Source organism: Danio rerio, chromosome 20 (genome assembly GCF_049306965.1).
Source record: "Danio rerio strain Tuebingen ecotype United States chromosome 20, GRCz12tu, whole genome shotgun sequence".
In the NCBI taxonomy this organism is placed as follows: domain Eukaryota; kingdom Metazoa; phylum Chordata; class Actinopteri; order Cypriniformes; family Danionidae; genus Danio; species Danio rerio.
The window spans coordinates 28641051-28656936 of record NC_133195.1 but is presented as its reverse complement, the minus strand read 5'-3'; the positions used below and the strand labels follow the sequence as shown (position 1 = coordinate 28656936).

The window sequence follows — 15886 nt, the reverse complement described above, 5'->3', positions numbered from 1 at the left end:
TTTATCTAATCTAAGAAATCTGAAACATCTATGGTCAGAAGTGGGATTTGAACCTACGCTTCCATCTGAAGCTCAGATTTCTCATTAGCTGGGAAGGTTGAAAGACTGTGAGCCTAGCACCTTAGATCACTCGGACACACATTTTTTGCTACAGTGTGGTGCAATCCACAATTAAAGAATCTGTTGAGGCAACCTGCAAAGGACAACAGTATTATTTCCATTTCTTTTCCCTCTTCTAATCAATAGGAAAACAATGTTGTCAGAAGTGGGATTTGAACCCACGCCTCCATCTGGAGAGGAGGACCCTCATACGTTGAGAAGATTGATTAAAATTGAGACTGGCACCTTAGACCACTCAGCCATTCTGACAGCTGACTTTTGTGTGGTATAGTGCACACCATTGCTAATGCCTCCATTGAGGCAAAGTTCAGGGAGTTACACCAGCAATAATAACCTGTAAATCATCTGCGTTTCTTTTCGTAATGTAATAAATCTAATATTTCTGTTGTCAGAAGTGGGATTTGAACCCACGCCTCCATCGGGAGACCAGACTCCTCATATACTGAGAAAGTTGATTTACCTTGAGTCTGGCGCCTTAGACCACTCGGCCATTCTGACAGATATTTTGCAAAGGTGTGGAGCAATCTACAAATAAAGACTCTACTCAGGTAAACAGCAACAGACAACTGCAACATCAGAAACCTTTGAATTATTTCCATTTCTTTTTTCCTTCTAATCAATAGGAAAACAACATTGTCAGAAGTGGGATTTGAACCCACACCACCATCTAGAGACCAGAATACTCATTCTTTGCGAAGATTGATTCATCTTGAGTCTGGCGCCTTAGACCACTCGGCCATTCTGACATATAGATTTCAATATAACAGTGCACTACATTACTAATGCCTCCATTGAGGCAAAGTTCAGAGCGCAAAACCAGCAATAAAAACCTGTAGATCATCTTCATTGCTTTATCTAATCTATTAAATCTGAAATATCTATGGTCAGAAGTGGGATTTGAACCTACGCTTCCATCTGAAACCCAGATTTCTCATTAGCTGAGAAGGTTGATTGACTGTGAGCCTAGCACCTTAGACCACTCGGACGCACATTTTTTGCTACAGTGTGGTGCAATCCACTAATAAAGAATCTGTTGAGGCAACCTGCAAAGGATAACAGTATTATTTCCATTTCTTTTCCCTCTTCTTATCAATAGGATAACAATGCTGTCAGAAAAGGGATTCGAACCCACGCCTCCATCTGGAGACCAGAACCCTCATATCTTGAGAAAATTGATTAAACTTGAGTTTGGCACCTTAGACCACTCGGCCATTCTGACACCTGACTTTTGTGTGGTATAGTGCACTCCATTGCTAATGCCTTCATTGAGGCAAAGTTCAGAGAGTAAAACCAGCAATAATAACCTGTAAATCATCTACGTTTCTTTTCGTAGTGAAAAAAAACTAATATTTCTATTGTCAGAAGTGGGATTTGAACCCACGCCTCCATCAGGAGACCAGAATTCTCATTAACTGAGAAAGTTGATTCACCTTGAGTCTGGCGCCTTAGACCACTCGGCCATTCTGACAGATATTTTCCACAGGTGTGGAGCAATCTACAAATAAAGACTCTACTCAGGCAAACAGCAACAGAGAACTGCAACATCAGAAAACTTTGAATTATCTCAATTTCTTTTCCCCTTCTAATCAATAGGAATACTCCATTGTCAGAAGTGGGATTTGAACCCACGCCTCCATTTGGAGACCAGAATCCTCATACCTTGAGAAGATTGATTCATCTTGAGTCTGGCGCCTTAGACCACTCGGCCATTCTGACAGATTTTACAATGGTGTGGTGCAATCTACAAATAAAGACTCTACTGAGGCAAACAGCCAGAGATAACTGCAACATCAGAAACCTTTGAATTATTTCCATTTCTTTTCCCCTTCTAATCAATAGGAAAACTCAACTATCAGAAGTGGGATTTGAACCCACGCCTCCATCTGGAGACCAGAATGCTCATTCCTTGAGAAGATTGATTCATCTTGAGTCTGGCGCCTTAGACCGCTCGGCCATTCTGACACATTCATTTCAACGGTACAGTGCACTACATTACTCCCTTCACTGAGGCAAAGTTGAGAGCGCAAAACCAGCAATAAAAACCTGTAGATCATCTTCATTGCTTTATCTAATCTAATTAATCTGAAATATCTATGGTCAGAAGTGGGATTTGAACCTACGCTTCCATCTGAAGCTCAGATTTCTCATTAGCTGGGAAGGTTGAATGACTGTGAGCCTAGCACCTTAGACCAGTCAGACACACATTTTTTGCAACAGTGTGGTGCAATCCACAAATAAAGAATCTGTTGAGGCAACCTGCAAAGTACAACAGTATTATTTCCATTTCTTTTCCCTCTTCTAATCAATAGGAAAACATTGTTGTCAGAAGTGGGATTTGAACCCACGCCTCCATCTGGAGAGGAGAACCCTTATACGTTGAGAAGATTGATTAAACATAAGTCTGGCACCTTAGACCACTCGGCCATTTTGACACCTGACTTTTGTGTGGTATAGTGCACTCCATTACTAATGCCTCCATTGAGGCAAAGTTCAGAGAGTAACCTGTAAATCATCTACGTTTCTTTTCGTAGTGTAATAAATCTAATATTTCTATTGTCAGAAGTGCGATTTGAACCCACGCCTCCATCAGGAGACCAGAATTCTCATTAACTGAGAAAGTTGATTCACCTTGAGTCTGGCGCCTTAGACCACTCGGCCATTCTGACAGATATTTTCCGAAGGTGTGGAGCAATCTACAAATAAAGACTCTACTCAGGCAAACAGCAACAGACAACTGCAACATCAGAAACCTTTGAATTATTTCCATTTCTTTTCCCCTTCTAATCAATAGGAAAACTCCATTGTCTGAAGTGGGATTTGAACCCACGCCTCCATCTGGCGACCAGAATCCTCATGCCTTGAGAAGATTGATTCATCTTGAGTCTGGCACCTTAGACCACTCGGCCATTGTGACACGTCCATTTCAATGGTACAGTGCACTACATTACTAGTGCCTCCATTGAGGCAAAGTTGAGAGCGCAAAACCAGCAATAAAAACCTGTAGATCATCTTCGTTGCTTTATCTAATCTAATAAATCTGAAATATCTATGGTCAGAAGTGGGATTTGAACCTACGCGTCCATCTGAAGCCCAGAACTCTCATTAGCTGAGAAGGTTGATTGACTGTGAGCCTAGCACCTTAGATCACTCGGACACACATTTTTTGCTACAGTGTGGTGCAATCCACAAATAAAGAATCTGTTGAGGCAACCTGCAAAGGACAACAGTATTATTTCCATTTCTTTTCCCTCTTCTAATCAATAGGAAAACACTGTTGTCAGAAGTGGGATTTGAACCCACGCCTCCATCTGGAGACAAGAATCATCATTCCTTGAGAAGATTGATTCATCTTGAGTCTGGCGCCTTAGACCACTCGGCCATTCTGACAGATATTTTGCAAAGGTGTGGTGCCATCTACAAAAAAAGACTCTACTGAGGCAAACAGCAACAGACAACTGCAACATCAGAAACCTTTGAATTAATTCCATTTCTTTTCCCCTTCTAATCAATAGGAAAACTCCATTGTCAGAAGTGGGATTTGAACCCACGCCTCCATCTGGAGACCAGAATCCTCGTTCCTTGAGAAGATTGATTCATCTTGAGTCTGGCGCCTTAGACCACTCGGCCATTCTGACACATACATTTCAATGGTACAGTGCACTAAATTACTAATGCCCCCATTGAGGCAAAGTTCAGAGCGCAAAACCAGCAATAAAAACCTGTAGATCATCTTCGTTGCTTTATCTAATCTAATAAATCTGAAATATCTATGGTCAGAAGTGGGATTTGAACCTACGCTTCCATCTGAAGCCCAGAACTCTCATTAGCTGAGAAGGTTGATTGACTGTGATGCTAGCACCTTAGACCACTCGGACACACATTTTTTGCTACAGTGTGGTGCAATCCACAAATAAAGAATCTGTTGAGGCAACCTGCAAAGGACAACAGTATTATTTCCATTTCTTTTCCCTCTTCTAATCAATAGGAAAACACTGTTGTCAGAAGTGGGATTTGAACCCCATCTCCATCTGGAGACCAGAATCCTCATTCCTTGAGAAGATTGATTCATCTTGAGTCTGGCGCCTTAGACCACTCGGCCATTGTGACACATACGTTTCAATGGTACAGTGCACTAAATTACTAATGCCCCCATTGAGGCAAAGTTCAGAGCGCAAAACCAGCAATAAAAACCTGTAGATCATCTTTATTGCTTTATCTAATCTAAGAAATCTGAAATATCTATGGTCAGAAGTGGGATTTGAACCTACGCTTCCATCTGAAGCTCAGATTTCTCATTAGCTGGGAAGGTTGAAAGACTGTGAGCCTAGCACCTTAGATCACTCGGACACACATTTTTTGCTACAGTGTGGTGCAATCCACAAATAAAGAATCTGTTGAGGCAACCTGCAAAGGACAACAGTATTATTTCCATTTCTTTTCCCTCTTCTAATCAATAGGAAAACAATGTTGTCAGAAGTGGGATTTGAACCCACGCCTCCATCTGGAGAGGAGGACCCTCATACGTTGAGAAGATTGATTAAAATTGAGACTGGCACCTTAGACCACTCAGCCATTCTGACAGCTGACTTTTGTGTGGTATAGTGCACACCATTGCTAATGCCTCCATTGAGGCAAAGTTGAGGGAGTTACACCAGCAATAATAACCTGTAAATCATCTGCGTTTCTTTTCGTAATGTAATAAATCTAATATTTCTGTTGTCAGAAGTGGGATTTGAACCCACGCCTCCATCGGGAGACCAGACTCCTCATATACTGAGAAAGTTGATTTACCTTGAGTCTGGCGCCTTAGACCACTCGGCCATTCTGACAGATATTTTGCAAAGGTGTGGAGCAATCTACAAATAAAGACTCTACTCAGGCAAACAGCAACAGACAACTGCAACATCAGAAACCTTTGAATTATTTCCATTTCTTTTTTCCTTCTAATCAATAGGAAAACAACACTGTCAGAAGTGGGATTTGAACCCACACCACCATCTAGAGACCAGAATACTCATTCTTTGCGAAGATTGATTCATCTTGAGTCTGGCGCCTTAGACCACTCGGCCATTCTGACATATAGATTTCAACATAACAGTGCACTACATTACTAATGCCTCCATTGAGGCAAAGTTCAGAGCGCAAAACCAGCAATAAAAACCTGTAGATCATCTTCATTGCTTTATCTAATCTAATAAATCTGAAATATCTATGGTCAGAAGTGGGATTTGAACCTACGCTTCCATCTGAAGCCCAGATTTCTCATTAGCTGAGAAGGTTGATTGACTGTGAGCCTAGCACCTTAGACCACTCGGACACACATTTTTTGCTACAGTGTGGTGCAATCCACTAATAAAGAATCTGTTGAGGCAACCTGCAAAGGATAACAGTATTATCTCCATTTCTTTTCCCCTTCTGATCAATAGGAATACTCCATTGTCAGAAGTGGGATTTGAACCCACGCCTCCATTTGGAGACCAGAATACTCATACCTTGAGAAGATTGATTCATCTTGAGTCTGGCGCCTTAGACCACTCGGCCATTCTGACAGATTTTGCAATGGTGTGGTGCAATCTAAAAATAAAGACTCTACTGAGGCAAACAGCGAGAGATAACTGCAACATCAGAAACCTTTGAATTATTTCCATTTCTTTTCCCCTTCTAATCAACAGGAATACACCATTGTCAGAAGCGGGATTTGAACCCACGCCTCCATCTGGAGACCAGAATGCTCATTCCTTGAGAAGATTGATTCATCTTGAGTCTGGCGCCTTAGACCGCTCGGCCATTCTGACACATTCATTTCAATGGTACAGTGCACTACATTACTCCCTTCACTGAGGCAAAGTTGAGAGCGCAAAACCAGCAATAAAAACCTGTAGATCATCTTCATTGCTTTATCTAATCTAATAAATCTGAAATATCTATGGTCAGAAGTGGGATTTGAACCTACGCTTCCATCTGAAGCCCAGAATTCTCATTAGCCGAGAAGGTTGATTGACTGTGAGCCTAGCACCTTAGACCACTCGGACACACATTTTTTTGCTACAGTGTGGTGCAATCCACTAATAAAGAATCTGTTGAGGCAACCTGCAAAGGATAACAGTATTATTTCCATTTCTTTTCCCTCTTCTTATCAATAGGATAACAATGCTGTCAGAAAAGGGATTCGAACCCACGCCTCCATCTGGAGACCAGAACCCTCATATCTTGAGAAAATTGATTAAACTTGAGTTTGGCACCTTAGACCACTCGGCCATTCTGACACCTGACTTTTGTGTGGTATAGTGCACTCCATTGCTAATGCCTCCATTGAGGCAAAGTTCAGAGAGTAAAACCAGCAATAATAACCTGTAAATCATCTACGTTTCTTTTCGTAGTGAAAAAAATCTAATATTTCTATTGTCAGAAGTGGGATTTGAACCCACGCCTCCATCAGGAGACCAGAATTCTCATTAACTGAGAAAGTTGATTCACCTTGAGTCTGGCGCCTTAGACCACTCGGCCATTCTGACAGATATTTTCCACAGGTGTGGAGCAATCTACAAATAAAGACTCTACTCAGGCAAACAGCAAGAGAGAACTGCAACATCAGAAACCTTTGAATTATCTCCATTTCTTTTCCCCTTCTAATCAATAGGAATACTCCATTGTCAGAAGTGGGATTTGAACCCACGCCTCCATTTGGAGACCAGAATCCTCATACCTTGAGAAGATTGATTCATCTTGAGTCTGGCGCCTTAGACCACTCGGCCATTCTGACAGATTTTGCAATGGTGTGGTGCAATCTACAAATAAAGACTCTACTGAGGCAAACAGCGAGAGATAACTGCAACATCAGAAACCTTTGAATTATTTCCATTTCTTTTCCCCTTCTAATCAATAGGAAAACTCAACTATCAGACGTGGGATGTGAACCCACGCCTCCATCTGGAGACCAGAATGCTCATTCCTTGAGAAGATTGATTCATCTTGAGTCTGGCGCCTCAGACCGCTCGGCCATTCTGACACATTCATTTCAATGGTACAGTGCACTACATTACTCCCTTCACTGAGGCAAAGTTGAGAGCGCAAAACCAGCAATAAAAACCTGTAGATCATCTTCATTGCTTTATCTAATCTAATAAATCTGAAATATCTATGGTCAGAAGTGGGATTTGAACCTACGCTTCCATCTGAAGCCCAGAATTCTCATTAGCTGAGAAGGTTGATTGACTGTGAGCCTAGCACCTTAGACCACTCGGACACACATTTTTTGCTACAGTGTGGTGCAATCCACAAATAAAGATTCTGTTGAGGCAACCTGCAAAGTACAACAGTATTATTTCCATTTCTTTTCCCTCTTCTAATCAATAGGAAAACGCTGTTGTCAGAAGTGGGATTTGAACCCATGCCTCCATCTGGAGACCAGAATCCTCATTCCTTGAGAAGATTGATTCATCTTGAGTCTGGCGTCTTAGACCACTCGGCCATTCTGACACATACATTTCAATGGTACAGTGCACTAAATTACTAATGCCCCCATTGAGGCAACGTTCAGAGCGCAAAACCAGCAATAAAAACCTGTAGTTCATCTTCATTGCTTCATCTAATCTAATAAATCTGAAATATCTATGGTCAGAAGTGGGATTTGAACCTACGCTTCTATCTGAAGCTCAGATTTCTCATTAGCTGGGAAGGTTGAATGACTGTGAGCCTAGCACCTTAGACCAGTCAGACACACATTTTTTGCTACAGTGTGGTGCAATCCACAAATAAAGAATCTGTTGAGGCAACCTGCAAAGTACAACAGTATTATTTCCATTTCTTTTCCCTCTTCTAATCAATAGGAAAACATTGTTGTCAGAAGTGGGATTTGAACCCACGCCTCCATCTGGAGAGGAGAACCCTTATACGTTGAGAAGATTGATTAAACATAAGTCTGGCACCTTAGACCACTCGGCCATTTTGACACCTGACTTTTGTGTGGTATAGTGCACTCCATTACTAATGCCTCCATTGAGGCAAAGTTTAGAGAGTAACCTGTAAATCATCTACGTTTCTTTTCGTAGTGTAATAAATCTAATATTTCTATTGTCAGAAGTGCGATTTGAACCCACGCCTCCATCAGGAGACCAGAATTCTCATTAACTGAGAAAGTTGATTCACCTTGAGTCTGGCGCCTTAGACCACTCGGCCATTCTGACAGATATTTTCCAAAGTGTGGAGCAATCTACAAATAAAGACTCTACTCAGGCAAACAGCAACAGACAACTGCAACATCAGAAACCTTTGAATTATTTCCATTTCTTTTCCCCTTCTAATCAATAGGAAAACTCCATTGTCAGAAGTGGGATTTGAACCCACGCCTCCACCTGGCTACCAGAATCCTCATGCCTTGAGAAGATTGATTCATCTTGAGTCTGGCACCTTAGACCACTCGGCCATTGTGACACGTCCATTTCAATGGTACAGTGCACTACATTACTAGTGCCTCCATTGAGGCAAAGTTGAGAGCGCAAAACCAGCAATAAAAACCTGTAGATCATCTTCATTGCTTTATCTAATCTAATAAATCTGAAATATCTATGGTCAGAAGTGGGATTTGAACCTACGCTTCTATCTGAAGCCCAGAATTCTCATTAGCCGAGAAGGTTGATTGACTGTGAGCCTAGCACCTTAGACCACTCGGACACACATTTTTTGCTACAGTGTGGTGCAATCCACAAATAAAGATTCTGTTGAGGCAACCTGCAAAGGATAACAGTATTATTTCCATTTCTTTTCCCTCTTCTAATCAATAGGAAAACGCTGTTGTCAGAAGTGGGATTTGAACCCACGCCTCCATCTGGAGACCAGAATCCTCATTCCTTGAGAAGATTGATTCATCTTGAGTCTGGCGCCTTAGACCACTCGGCCATTCTGACACATACATTTCAATGGTACAGTGCACTACATTACTAATGCCCCCATTGAGGCAAAGTTCAGAGCGCAAAACCAGCAATAAAAACCTGTAGTTCATCTTCATTGCTTTATCTAATCTAATAAATCTGAAATATCTATGGTCAGAAGTGGGATTTGAACCTACGCTTCCATCTGAAGCTCAGATTTCTCATTAGCTGGGAAGGTTGAATGACTGTGAGCCTAGCACCTTAGACCAGTCAGACACACATTTTTTGCTACAGTGTGGTGCAATCCACAAATAAAGAATCTGTTGAGGCAACCTGCAAAGTACAACAGTATTATTTCCATTTCTTTTCCCTCTTCTAATCAATAGGAAAACATTGTTGTCAGAAGTGGGAATTGAACCCACGCCTCCATCTGGAGAGGAGAAACCTTATACGTTGAGAAGATTGATTAAACATAAGTCTGGCACCTTAGACCACTCGGCCATTTTCATTTTGACACCTGACTTTTGTGTGGTATAGTGCACTCCATTGCTAATGCCTCCATTGAGGCAAAGTTCAGAGAGTAAAACCAGCAATAATAACCTGTAAATCATCTACGTTTCGTTTCTTAGTGTAATAAATCTAATATTTCTATTGTCAGAAGTGCGATTTGAACCCACGCCTCCATCAGGAGACCAGAATTCTCATTAACTGAGAAAGTTGATTCACCTTGAGTCTGGCGCCTTAGACCACTCAGCCATTCTGACAGATATTTTCCAAAGTGTGGAGCAATCTACAAATAAAGACTCTACTCAGGCAAACAGCAACAGACAACTGCAACATCAGAAACCTTTGAATTATTTCCATTTCTTTTCCCCTTCTAATCAATAGGAAAACTCCATTGTCAGAAGTGGGATTTGAACCCACGCCTCCACCTGGCGACCAGAATCCTCATGCCTTGAGAAGATTGATTCATCTTGAGTCTGGCACCTTAGACCACTCGGCCATTGTGACAAGTCCATTTAAATGGTACAGTGCACTACATTACTAGTGCCTCCATTGAGGCAAAGTTGAGAGCGCAAAACCAGCAATAAAAACCTGTAGATCATCTTCATTGCTTTATCTAATCTAATAAATCTGAAATATCTATGGTCAGAAGTGGGATTTGAACCTACGCTTCCATCTGAAGCCCAGAATTCTCATTAGCCGAGAAGGTTGATTGACTGTGAGCCTAGCACCTTAGACCACTCGGACACACATTTTTTGCTACAGTGTGGTGCAATCCACAAATAAAGATTCTGTTGAGGCAACCTGCAAAGGATAACAGTATTATTTCCATTTCTTTTCCCTCTTCTAATCAATAGGAAAACGCTGTTGTCAGAAGTGGGATTTGAACCCACGCCTCCATCTGGAGACCAGAATCCTCATTCCTTGAGAAGATTGATTCATCTTGAGTCTGGCGCCTTAGACCACTCGGCCATTCTGACACATACATTTCAATGGTACAGTGCACTAAATTACTAATGCCCCCATTGAGGCAAAGTTCAGAGCGCAAAACCAGCAATAAAAACCTGTAGTTCATCTTCATTGCTTTATCTAATCTAATAAATCTGAAATATCTATGGTCAGAAGTGGGATTTGAACCTACGCTTCCATCTGAAGCTCAGATTTCTCATTAGCTGGGAAGGTTGAATGACTGTGAGCCTAGCACCTTAGACCAGTCAGACACACATTTTTTGCTACAGTGTGGTGCAATCCACAAATAAAGAATCTGTTGAGGCAACCTGCAAAGTACAACAGTATTATTTCCATTTCTTTTCCCTCTTCTAATCAATAGGAAAACATTGTTGTCAGAAGTGGGAATTGAACCCACGCCTCCATCTGGAGAGGAGAAACCTTATACGTTGAGAAGATTGATTAAACATAAGTCTGGCACCTTAGACCACTCGGCCATTTTCATTTTGACACCTGACTTTTGTGTGGTATAGTGCACTCCATTGCTAATGCCTCCATTGAGGCAAAGTTCAGAGAGTAAAACCAGCAATAATAACCTGTAAATCATCTACGTTTCGTTTCTTAGTGTAATAAATCTAATATTTCTATTGTCAGAAGTGGGATTTGAACCCACGCCTCCATCAGGAGACCAGAATTCTCATTAACTGAGAAAGTTGATTCACCTTGAGTCTGGCGCCTTAGACCACTCGGCCATTCTGACAGATATTTTGCAAAGGTGTGGAGCAATCTACAAATAAAGACTCTACTCAGGCAAACAGCAACAGACAACTGCAACATCAGAAACCTTTGAATTATTTCCATTTCTTTTCCCCTTCTAATCAATAGGAAAACTCCATTGTCAGAAGTGGGATTTGAACCAACGCCTCCATCTGGCGACCAGAATCCTCATACCTTGAGAAGATTGATTCATCTTGAGTCTGGCACCTTAGACCACTCGGCCATTGTGACACGTCCATTTCAACGGTACAGTGCACTACATTACTAGTGCCTCCATTGAGGCAAAGTTGAGAGCGCAAAACCAGCAATAAAAACCTGTAGATCATCTTCGTTGCTTTATCTAATCTAATAAATCTGAAATATCTATGGTCAGAAGTGGGATTTGAACCTACGCTTCCATCTGAAGCCCAGAATTCTCATTAGCCGAGAAGGTTGATTGACTGTGAGCCTAGCACCTTAGACCACTCGGACACACATTTTTTGCTACAGTGTGGTGCAATCCACAAATAAAGATTCTGTTGAGGCAACCTGCAAAGGATAACAGTATTATTTCCATTTGTTTTCCCTCTTCTAATCAATAGGAAAATGCTGTTTTCAGAAGTGGGATTTGAACCCACGCCTCCATCTGGAGACCAGAATCCTCATTCCTTGAGAAGATTGATTCATCTTGAGTCTGGCGCCTTAGACCACTCGGCCATTCTGACACATACATTTCAATGGTACAGTGCACTAAATTACTAATGCTCCCATTGAGGCAAAGTTCAGAGCGCAAAACCAGCAATAAAAACCTGTAGTTCATCTTCATTGCTTTATCTTATCTAATAAATCTGAAATATCTATGGTCAGAAGTGGGATTTGAACCTACGCTTCCATCTGAAGCTCAGATTTCTCATTAGCTGGGAAGGTTGAATGACTGTGAGCCTAGCACCTTAGACCAGTCAGACACACATTTTTTGCTACAGTGTGGTGCAATCCACAAATAAAGATTCTGTTGAGGCAACCTGCAAAGGATAACAGTATTATTTCCATTTCTTTTCCCTCTTCTAATCAATAGGATAACGATGCTGTCAGAAATGGGATTCGAAACCACGCCTCCATCTGGAGACTAGAACCCTCATACGTTGAGAAGATTGATTAAACTTGAGTGTTGCACCTTAGACCACTCAGCCATTCTGAGAGCTGACTTTTGTGTGGTATAGTGCACTCCATTACTAATGCCTCCATTGAGGCAAAGTTCAGAGAGTAACACCAGCAATAATAACCTGTAAATCATCTACGTTTCTTTTCGTAATGTAAAAATCTAATATTTCTATTGTCAGAAGTGGGATTTAAACCCACGCCTCCATCGGGAGACCAGAATCCTCATAAACTGAGAAATTTGATTCACCTTGAGTCTGGCGCCTTAGACCACTCGGCCATTCTGACAGATATTTTCCAAAGGTGTGGAGCAATCTACAAATAAAGACTCTACTCAGGTATACAGCAACAGACAACTGCAACATCAGAAAACTTTGAATTATTTCCATTTCTTTTTCCCTTCTAATCAATAGGAAAACTACATTGTCAAAAGTTGGATTTGAACCCACACCCCCATCTGGAGACCAGAACCCTCATTCTTTGAGAAGATTGATTCATCTTGAGTCTGGCGCCTTAGACCACTCGGCCATTCTGACACATGCATTTCAATTGTACAGTGCATTACATTACTAATGCCCCCATTGAGGCAAAGTTGAGAGCGCAAAACCAGCAATAAAAACCTGTAGATCATCTTCATTGCTTTATCTAATCTAATAAATCTGAAATATCTATGGTCAGAAGTGGGATTTGAACCTACGCTTCCATCTGAAGCCCAGATTTCTCATTAGATGAGAAGGTTGAATGACTGTGAGCCTAGCACCTTAGATCACTCGGACACACATTTTTTGCTACAGTGTGGTGCAATCCACAAATAAAGAATCTGTTGAGGCAACCTGCAAAGGACAACAGTATTATTTCCATTTCTTTTCCCTCTTCTAATCAATAGGAAAACGCTGTTGTCAGAAGTGGGATTTGAACCTACGCCTCCATCTGGAGACCATAATCCTCATTCCTTGAAAAGATTTATTCATCTTGAGTCTGGCGCCTTAGACCACACGGCCATTATGACACATGTATTTCAATAGTACATTGCAGTACATTACTAATGCCTCCATTGAGGCAGAGTTCAGAGCGCAAAACCAGCAATAAAAACCTGTAGATCATCTTCATTGCTTTTTCTAATCTAATAAATCTGAAATATCTATGGTCAGAAGTGGGATTTAAACCTACGCTTCCATCTGAAGCCCAGATTTTCTCATTAGCTGAGAAGGTTGATTGACTGTGAGCCTAGCACCTTAGATCACTCGGACACACATTTTTTTGCTACAGTGTGGTGCAATCCACAAATAAAGAATCTGTTGAGGCAACCTGCAAAGGACAGCAGTATTATTTCCATTTCTTTTTCTCTTCTAATTAATAGGAAAACTCTATTGTCAGAAGTGGAATTTGAACCCACACCTCCATCTACAGACTAGAATCATCATACCTTGAGAAGAATAATTAACCTTGATTCTAGCGCCTTAGACCACTCTGCCATTCTGACACATCCTTATTTGTGGTATTGTGCACTCCATTGCTAATGCCTCCATTGAGACAAAGTTCAGAGAGTAACAACAGCAATAAAACCTGTAAATCATCTACATTTCTTTTTATAATATAATAAATCTAATATTTCTATTGTCAGAAGTTGGATTTGAACCCACACCGCCATCGGGAGATCAGAATTCTCATTAACTGAGAAAGTTGATTCACCTTTAGTCTGGCACCTTAGACCACTCGGCCATTCTGACACACATTTTGCAAAGGTGTGGTGCAATCTACAAATAAAGACTCTACTGAGGCAAACTGCAACTGACAGCTGCAACATCAGAAACCTTTGAACTATTTCCATTTCTTTCCTTCTAATCAATAGGAAAACTCCATTGTCAGAAGTGTGATTTGAACCACCGCCTCCATCTGGAGACCAGAATCCTCATTTCTTGAGAAGATGGATTCATCTTGAGTCTGGCGCCTTAGACCACTCGGCCATTCTGACACATGTCTGTTTTGCAGTATAGTGCACTCCATTACTAATGCCTCCGTTGAGGCTAAGTTCAGAGCCTAACACCAGCAATAAAAAACCTTAAATCATCACCACTTCTTTTTGAAATCTAATGAATCTATTGTCAGAAGTGGGATTTTAACCCACGCCTCCATCAGGGGACCAGAAACCTCATTCCTTGAGGAGATTAACTCATCTTGAGTCTGGCGCCTTAGACCCCTCGGCCATTCTAACACCATTTTTTCTATGGTATAGTGCACTCCATTACTATTTCTTCCATTAAGGTAAAGTTCAAAGTGCAAAACCATCAATATAAACCTGTAGATCATCTTCCTTGCTTTATCTTATCTAATAAATCTGAAATATCTATGGTCAGAAGTGGGATTTGAACCTACGCTTCCATCTGAAGCCCAGATTTCTCATTAGCTGGGAAGGTTGAATGACTGTGAGCCTAGCACCTTAGACCACTCGGACACACATTTTTTTGCTACAGTGTGGTGCAATTCACAAATAATCTGTTGAGGCAACCTGCAAAGGACAACAGTATTATTTCCATTTCTTTTCCCTCTTCTAATCAATAGGAAAACTCTATTGTCAGAAGTGGGATGTGAACCCATGCCTCCATCTGGAGACCAGAATCCCCATTCTTTGAGAAGGTTGATTCACCTTGAGTCTGGCGACTTAGACCTTTCTGACACACTGATTGGTGTGGTGCACTCCGCAAAAGACAACTGCATTATTTCCTTTTCTTTTTCTATTCTAATCAATATGAAAACTTTTTTTGTCAGAATGGATGGATGGATGGGTGTGGGTATTTTGGTCTTAATAAAAAGAGACTGAAAAAGTGGTCTCTTGTGGCCTGGATGAATTGTCAATTACCTTTTTCAAAGTTGGTCAGTTTTCCAACCAGCTACACAAACGCACTGAAATGTATCTCAACTACAACACTTTAGACTGATGGAACAGGTCATCTAAACCTGCAGGAGTTCAAACACTTATGGAACAAGATTAAACAGTGGAAGGTATGAATCTATGTTATTTTCTCGTTAGATCAGCAGGTTACACTACACTGTTAGTAGTTAGTAGAACATGTTATAGACATGCTCCATTTCTGATTTACAGCTGGTGTTCACACGTTTCGACACTGACAAATCCAGCACAATCAGCAGTTTCGAGATGAGGAACGCACTTACTGAAGCAGGTTGGACAATCAGTCTTTATTTAACAAATCATTTTTTGTAGCCTTTTGTAACACTGAGATTTGTCTCTGCGCATCAGGTTTTCAACTCAACAATCAGCTGTATGACATCATTTGTATGAGATATGCCAATGAACACATGGAGTTGGATTTCGACAGCTACATTAGCTGCTTAGTGCGACTGGAGGGAATGTTTAGTAAGTTTTATTTATTTATTTTTTTTATTTCACTCTTCCTGGATTTGGTCAACATAGTATCATCCCAATTTTAGCACATTTGACTTAAGGAGTCTTTAGATATATGACTTTTTGGTCTATATATTGCATGACAGTGAATTAAAGGGGTAATTCA

The 15886-nt window shown here is 41.0% G+C and overlaps 1 protein-coding gene and 26 non-coding genes across 27 annotated transcripts in view; 1 reads left to right on the top strand and 26 right to left on the bottom strand.

Moving 5' to 3' along the window:
- Positions 1 to 15886, top strand: part of capn3b (calpain 3b) — a 45698-nt gene that overhangs the window by 28120 nt on the left and 1692 nt on the right. Inside the window, exons 17-19 of the mRNA NM_001243321.1 lie at positions 15291 to 15359; positions 15460 to 15538; positions 15616 to 15732. Coding sequence (NP_001230250.1) covers positions 15291 to 15359; positions 15460 to 15538; positions 15616 to 15732 — 265 coding nt within the window. The remainder of the gene's footprint in view (positions 1 to 15290; positions 15360 to 15459; positions 15539 to 15615; positions 15733 to 15886) is intronic.
- Positions 507 to 618, bottom strand: trnal-caa (transfer RNA leucine (anticodon CAA)). Its single transcript has 2 exons — positions 581 to 618; positions 507 to 552 (listed from the first exon to the last, which is right to left on the bottom strand). It is a non-coding gene; the product is annotated as a tRNA-Leu (tRNA).
- On the bottom strand, positions 755 to 866 carry trnal-caa (transfer RNA leucine (anticodon CAA)). Its single transcript has 2 exons — positions 829 to 866; positions 755 to 800 (listed from the first exon to the last, which is right to left on the bottom strand). It is a non-coding gene; the product is annotated as a tRNA-Leu (tRNA).
- On the bottom strand, positions 1477 to 1588 carry trnal-caa (transfer RNA leucine (anticodon CAA)). Its single transcript has 2 exons — positions 1551 to 1588; positions 1477 to 1522 (listed from the first exon to the last, which is right to left on the bottom strand). It is a non-coding gene; the product is annotated as a tRNA-Leu (tRNA).
- Positions 1725 to 1836, bottom strand: trnal-caa (transfer RNA leucine (anticodon CAA)). Its single transcript has 2 exons — positions 1799 to 1836; positions 1725 to 1770 (listed from the first exon to the last, which is right to left on the bottom strand). It is a non-coding gene; the product is annotated as a tRNA-Leu (tRNA).
- trnal-caa (transfer RNA leucine (anticodon CAA)) lies at positions 1971 to 2082 on the bottom strand. The gene is made up of 2 exons: positions 2045 to 2082; positions 1971 to 2016 (listed from the first exon to the last, which is right to left on the bottom strand). It is a non-coding gene; the product is annotated as a tRNA-Leu (tRNA).
- trnai-uau (transfer RNA isoleucine (anticodon UAU)) lies at positions 2441 to 2552 on the bottom strand. Its single transcript has 2 exons — positions 2515 to 2552; positions 2441 to 2479 (listed from the first exon to the last, which is right to left on the bottom strand). It is a non-coding gene; the product is annotated as a tRNA-Ile (tRNA).
- On the bottom strand, positions 2675 to 2786 carry trnal-caa (transfer RNA leucine (anticodon CAA)). The gene is made up of 2 exons: positions 2749 to 2786; positions 2675 to 2720 (listed from the first exon to the last, which is right to left on the bottom strand). It is a non-coding gene; the product is annotated as a tRNA-Leu (tRNA).
- trnal-caa (transfer RNA leucine (anticodon CAA)) lies at positions 3396 to 3507 on the bottom strand. The gene is made up of 2 exons: positions 3470 to 3507; positions 3396 to 3441 (listed from the first exon to the last, which is right to left on the bottom strand). It is a non-coding gene; the product is annotated as a tRNA-Leu (tRNA).
- trnal-caa (transfer RNA leucine (anticodon CAA)) lies at positions 3644 to 3755 on the bottom strand. The gene is made up of 2 exons: positions 3718 to 3755; positions 3644 to 3689 (listed from the first exon to the last, which is right to left on the bottom strand). It is a non-coding gene; the product is annotated as a tRNA-Leu (tRNA).
- trnal-caa (transfer RNA leucine (anticodon CAA)) lies at positions 4838 to 4949 on the bottom strand. The gene is made up of 2 exons: positions 4912 to 4949; positions 4838 to 4883 (listed from the first exon to the last, which is right to left on the bottom strand). It is a non-coding gene; the product is annotated as a tRNA-Leu (tRNA).
- Positions 5086 to 5197, bottom strand: trnal-caa (transfer RNA leucine (anticodon CAA)). The gene is made up of 2 exons: positions 5160 to 5197; positions 5086 to 5131 (listed from the first exon to the last, which is right to left on the bottom strand). It is a non-coding gene; the product is annotated as a tRNA-Leu (tRNA).
- trnal-caa (transfer RNA leucine (anticodon CAA)) lies at positions 5558 to 5669 on the bottom strand. The gene is made up of 2 exons: positions 5632 to 5669; positions 5558 to 5603 (listed from the first exon to the last, which is right to left on the bottom strand). It is a non-coding gene; the product is annotated as a tRNA-Leu (tRNA).
- trnal-caa (transfer RNA leucine (anticodon CAA)) lies at positions 5804 to 5915 on the bottom strand. Its single transcript has 2 exons — positions 5878 to 5915; positions 5804 to 5849 (listed from the first exon to the last, which is right to left on the bottom strand). It is a non-coding gene; the product is annotated as a tRNA-Leu (tRNA).
- On the bottom strand, positions 6524 to 6635 carry trnal-caa (transfer RNA leucine (anticodon CAA)). Its single transcript has 2 exons — positions 6598 to 6635; positions 6524 to 6569 (listed from the first exon to the last, which is right to left on the bottom strand). It is a non-coding gene; the product is annotated as a tRNA-Leu (tRNA).
- Positions 6772 to 6883, bottom strand: trnal-caa (transfer RNA leucine (anticodon CAA)). The gene is made up of 2 exons: positions 6846 to 6883; positions 6772 to 6817 (listed from the first exon to the last, which is right to left on the bottom strand). It is a non-coding gene; the product is annotated as a tRNA-Leu (tRNA).
- trnal-caa (transfer RNA leucine (anticodon CAA)) lies at positions 7488 to 7599 on the bottom strand. Its single transcript has 2 exons — positions 7562 to 7599; positions 7488 to 7533 (listed from the first exon to the last, which is right to left on the bottom strand). It is a non-coding gene; the product is annotated as a tRNA-Leu (tRNA).
- Positions 7961 to 8072, bottom strand: trnai-uau (transfer RNA isoleucine (anticodon UAU)). The gene is made up of 2 exons: positions 8035 to 8072; positions 7961 to 7999 (listed from the first exon to the last, which is right to left on the bottom strand). It is a non-coding gene; the product is annotated as a tRNA-Ile (tRNA).
- On the bottom strand, positions 8195 to 8306 carry trnal-caa (transfer RNA leucine (anticodon CAA)). The gene is made up of 2 exons: positions 8269 to 8306; positions 8195 to 8240 (listed from the first exon to the last, which is right to left on the bottom strand). It is a non-coding gene; the product is annotated as a tRNA-Leu (tRNA).
- trnal-caa (transfer RNA leucine (anticodon CAA)) lies at positions 8915 to 9026 on the bottom strand. The gene is made up of 2 exons: positions 8989 to 9026; positions 8915 to 8960 (listed from the first exon to the last, which is right to left on the bottom strand). It is a non-coding gene; the product is annotated as a tRNA-Leu (tRNA).
- On the bottom strand, positions 9643 to 9754 carry trnal-caa (transfer RNA leucine (anticodon CAA)). Its single transcript has 2 exons — positions 9717 to 9754; positions 9643 to 9688 (listed from the first exon to the last, which is right to left on the bottom strand). It is a non-coding gene; the product is annotated as a tRNA-Leu (tRNA).
- On the bottom strand, positions 10363 to 10474 carry trnal-caa (transfer RNA leucine (anticodon CAA)). Its single transcript has 2 exons — positions 10437 to 10474; positions 10363 to 10408 (listed from the first exon to the last, which is right to left on the bottom strand). It is a non-coding gene; the product is annotated as a tRNA-Leu (tRNA).
- On the bottom strand, positions 11091 to 11202 carry trnal-caa (transfer RNA leucine (anticodon CAA)). The gene is made up of 2 exons: positions 11165 to 11202; positions 11091 to 11136 (listed from the first exon to the last, which is right to left on the bottom strand). It is a non-coding gene; the product is annotated as a tRNA-Leu (tRNA).
- trnal-caa (transfer RNA leucine (anticodon CAA)) lies at positions 11809 to 11923 on the bottom strand. The gene is made up of 2 exons: positions 11886 to 11923; positions 11809 to 11857 (listed from the first exon to the last, which is right to left on the bottom strand). It is a non-coding gene; the product is annotated as a tRNA-Leu (tRNA).
- On the bottom strand, positions 12533 to 12644 carry trnal-caa (transfer RNA leucine (anticodon CAA)). Its single transcript has 2 exons — positions 12607 to 12644; positions 12533 to 12578 (listed from the first exon to the last, which is right to left on the bottom strand). It is a non-coding gene; the product is annotated as a tRNA-Leu (tRNA).
- Positions 12781 to 12892, bottom strand: trnal-caa (transfer RNA leucine (anticodon CAA)). Its single transcript has 2 exons — positions 12855 to 12892; positions 12781 to 12826 (listed from the first exon to the last, which is right to left on the bottom strand). It is a non-coding gene; the product is annotated as a tRNA-Leu (tRNA).
- On the bottom strand, positions 14460 to 14571 carry trnal-caa (transfer RNA leucine (anticodon CAA)). The gene is made up of 2 exons: positions 14534 to 14571; positions 14460 to 14505 (listed from the first exon to the last, which is right to left on the bottom strand). It is a non-coding gene; the product is annotated as a tRNA-Leu (tRNA).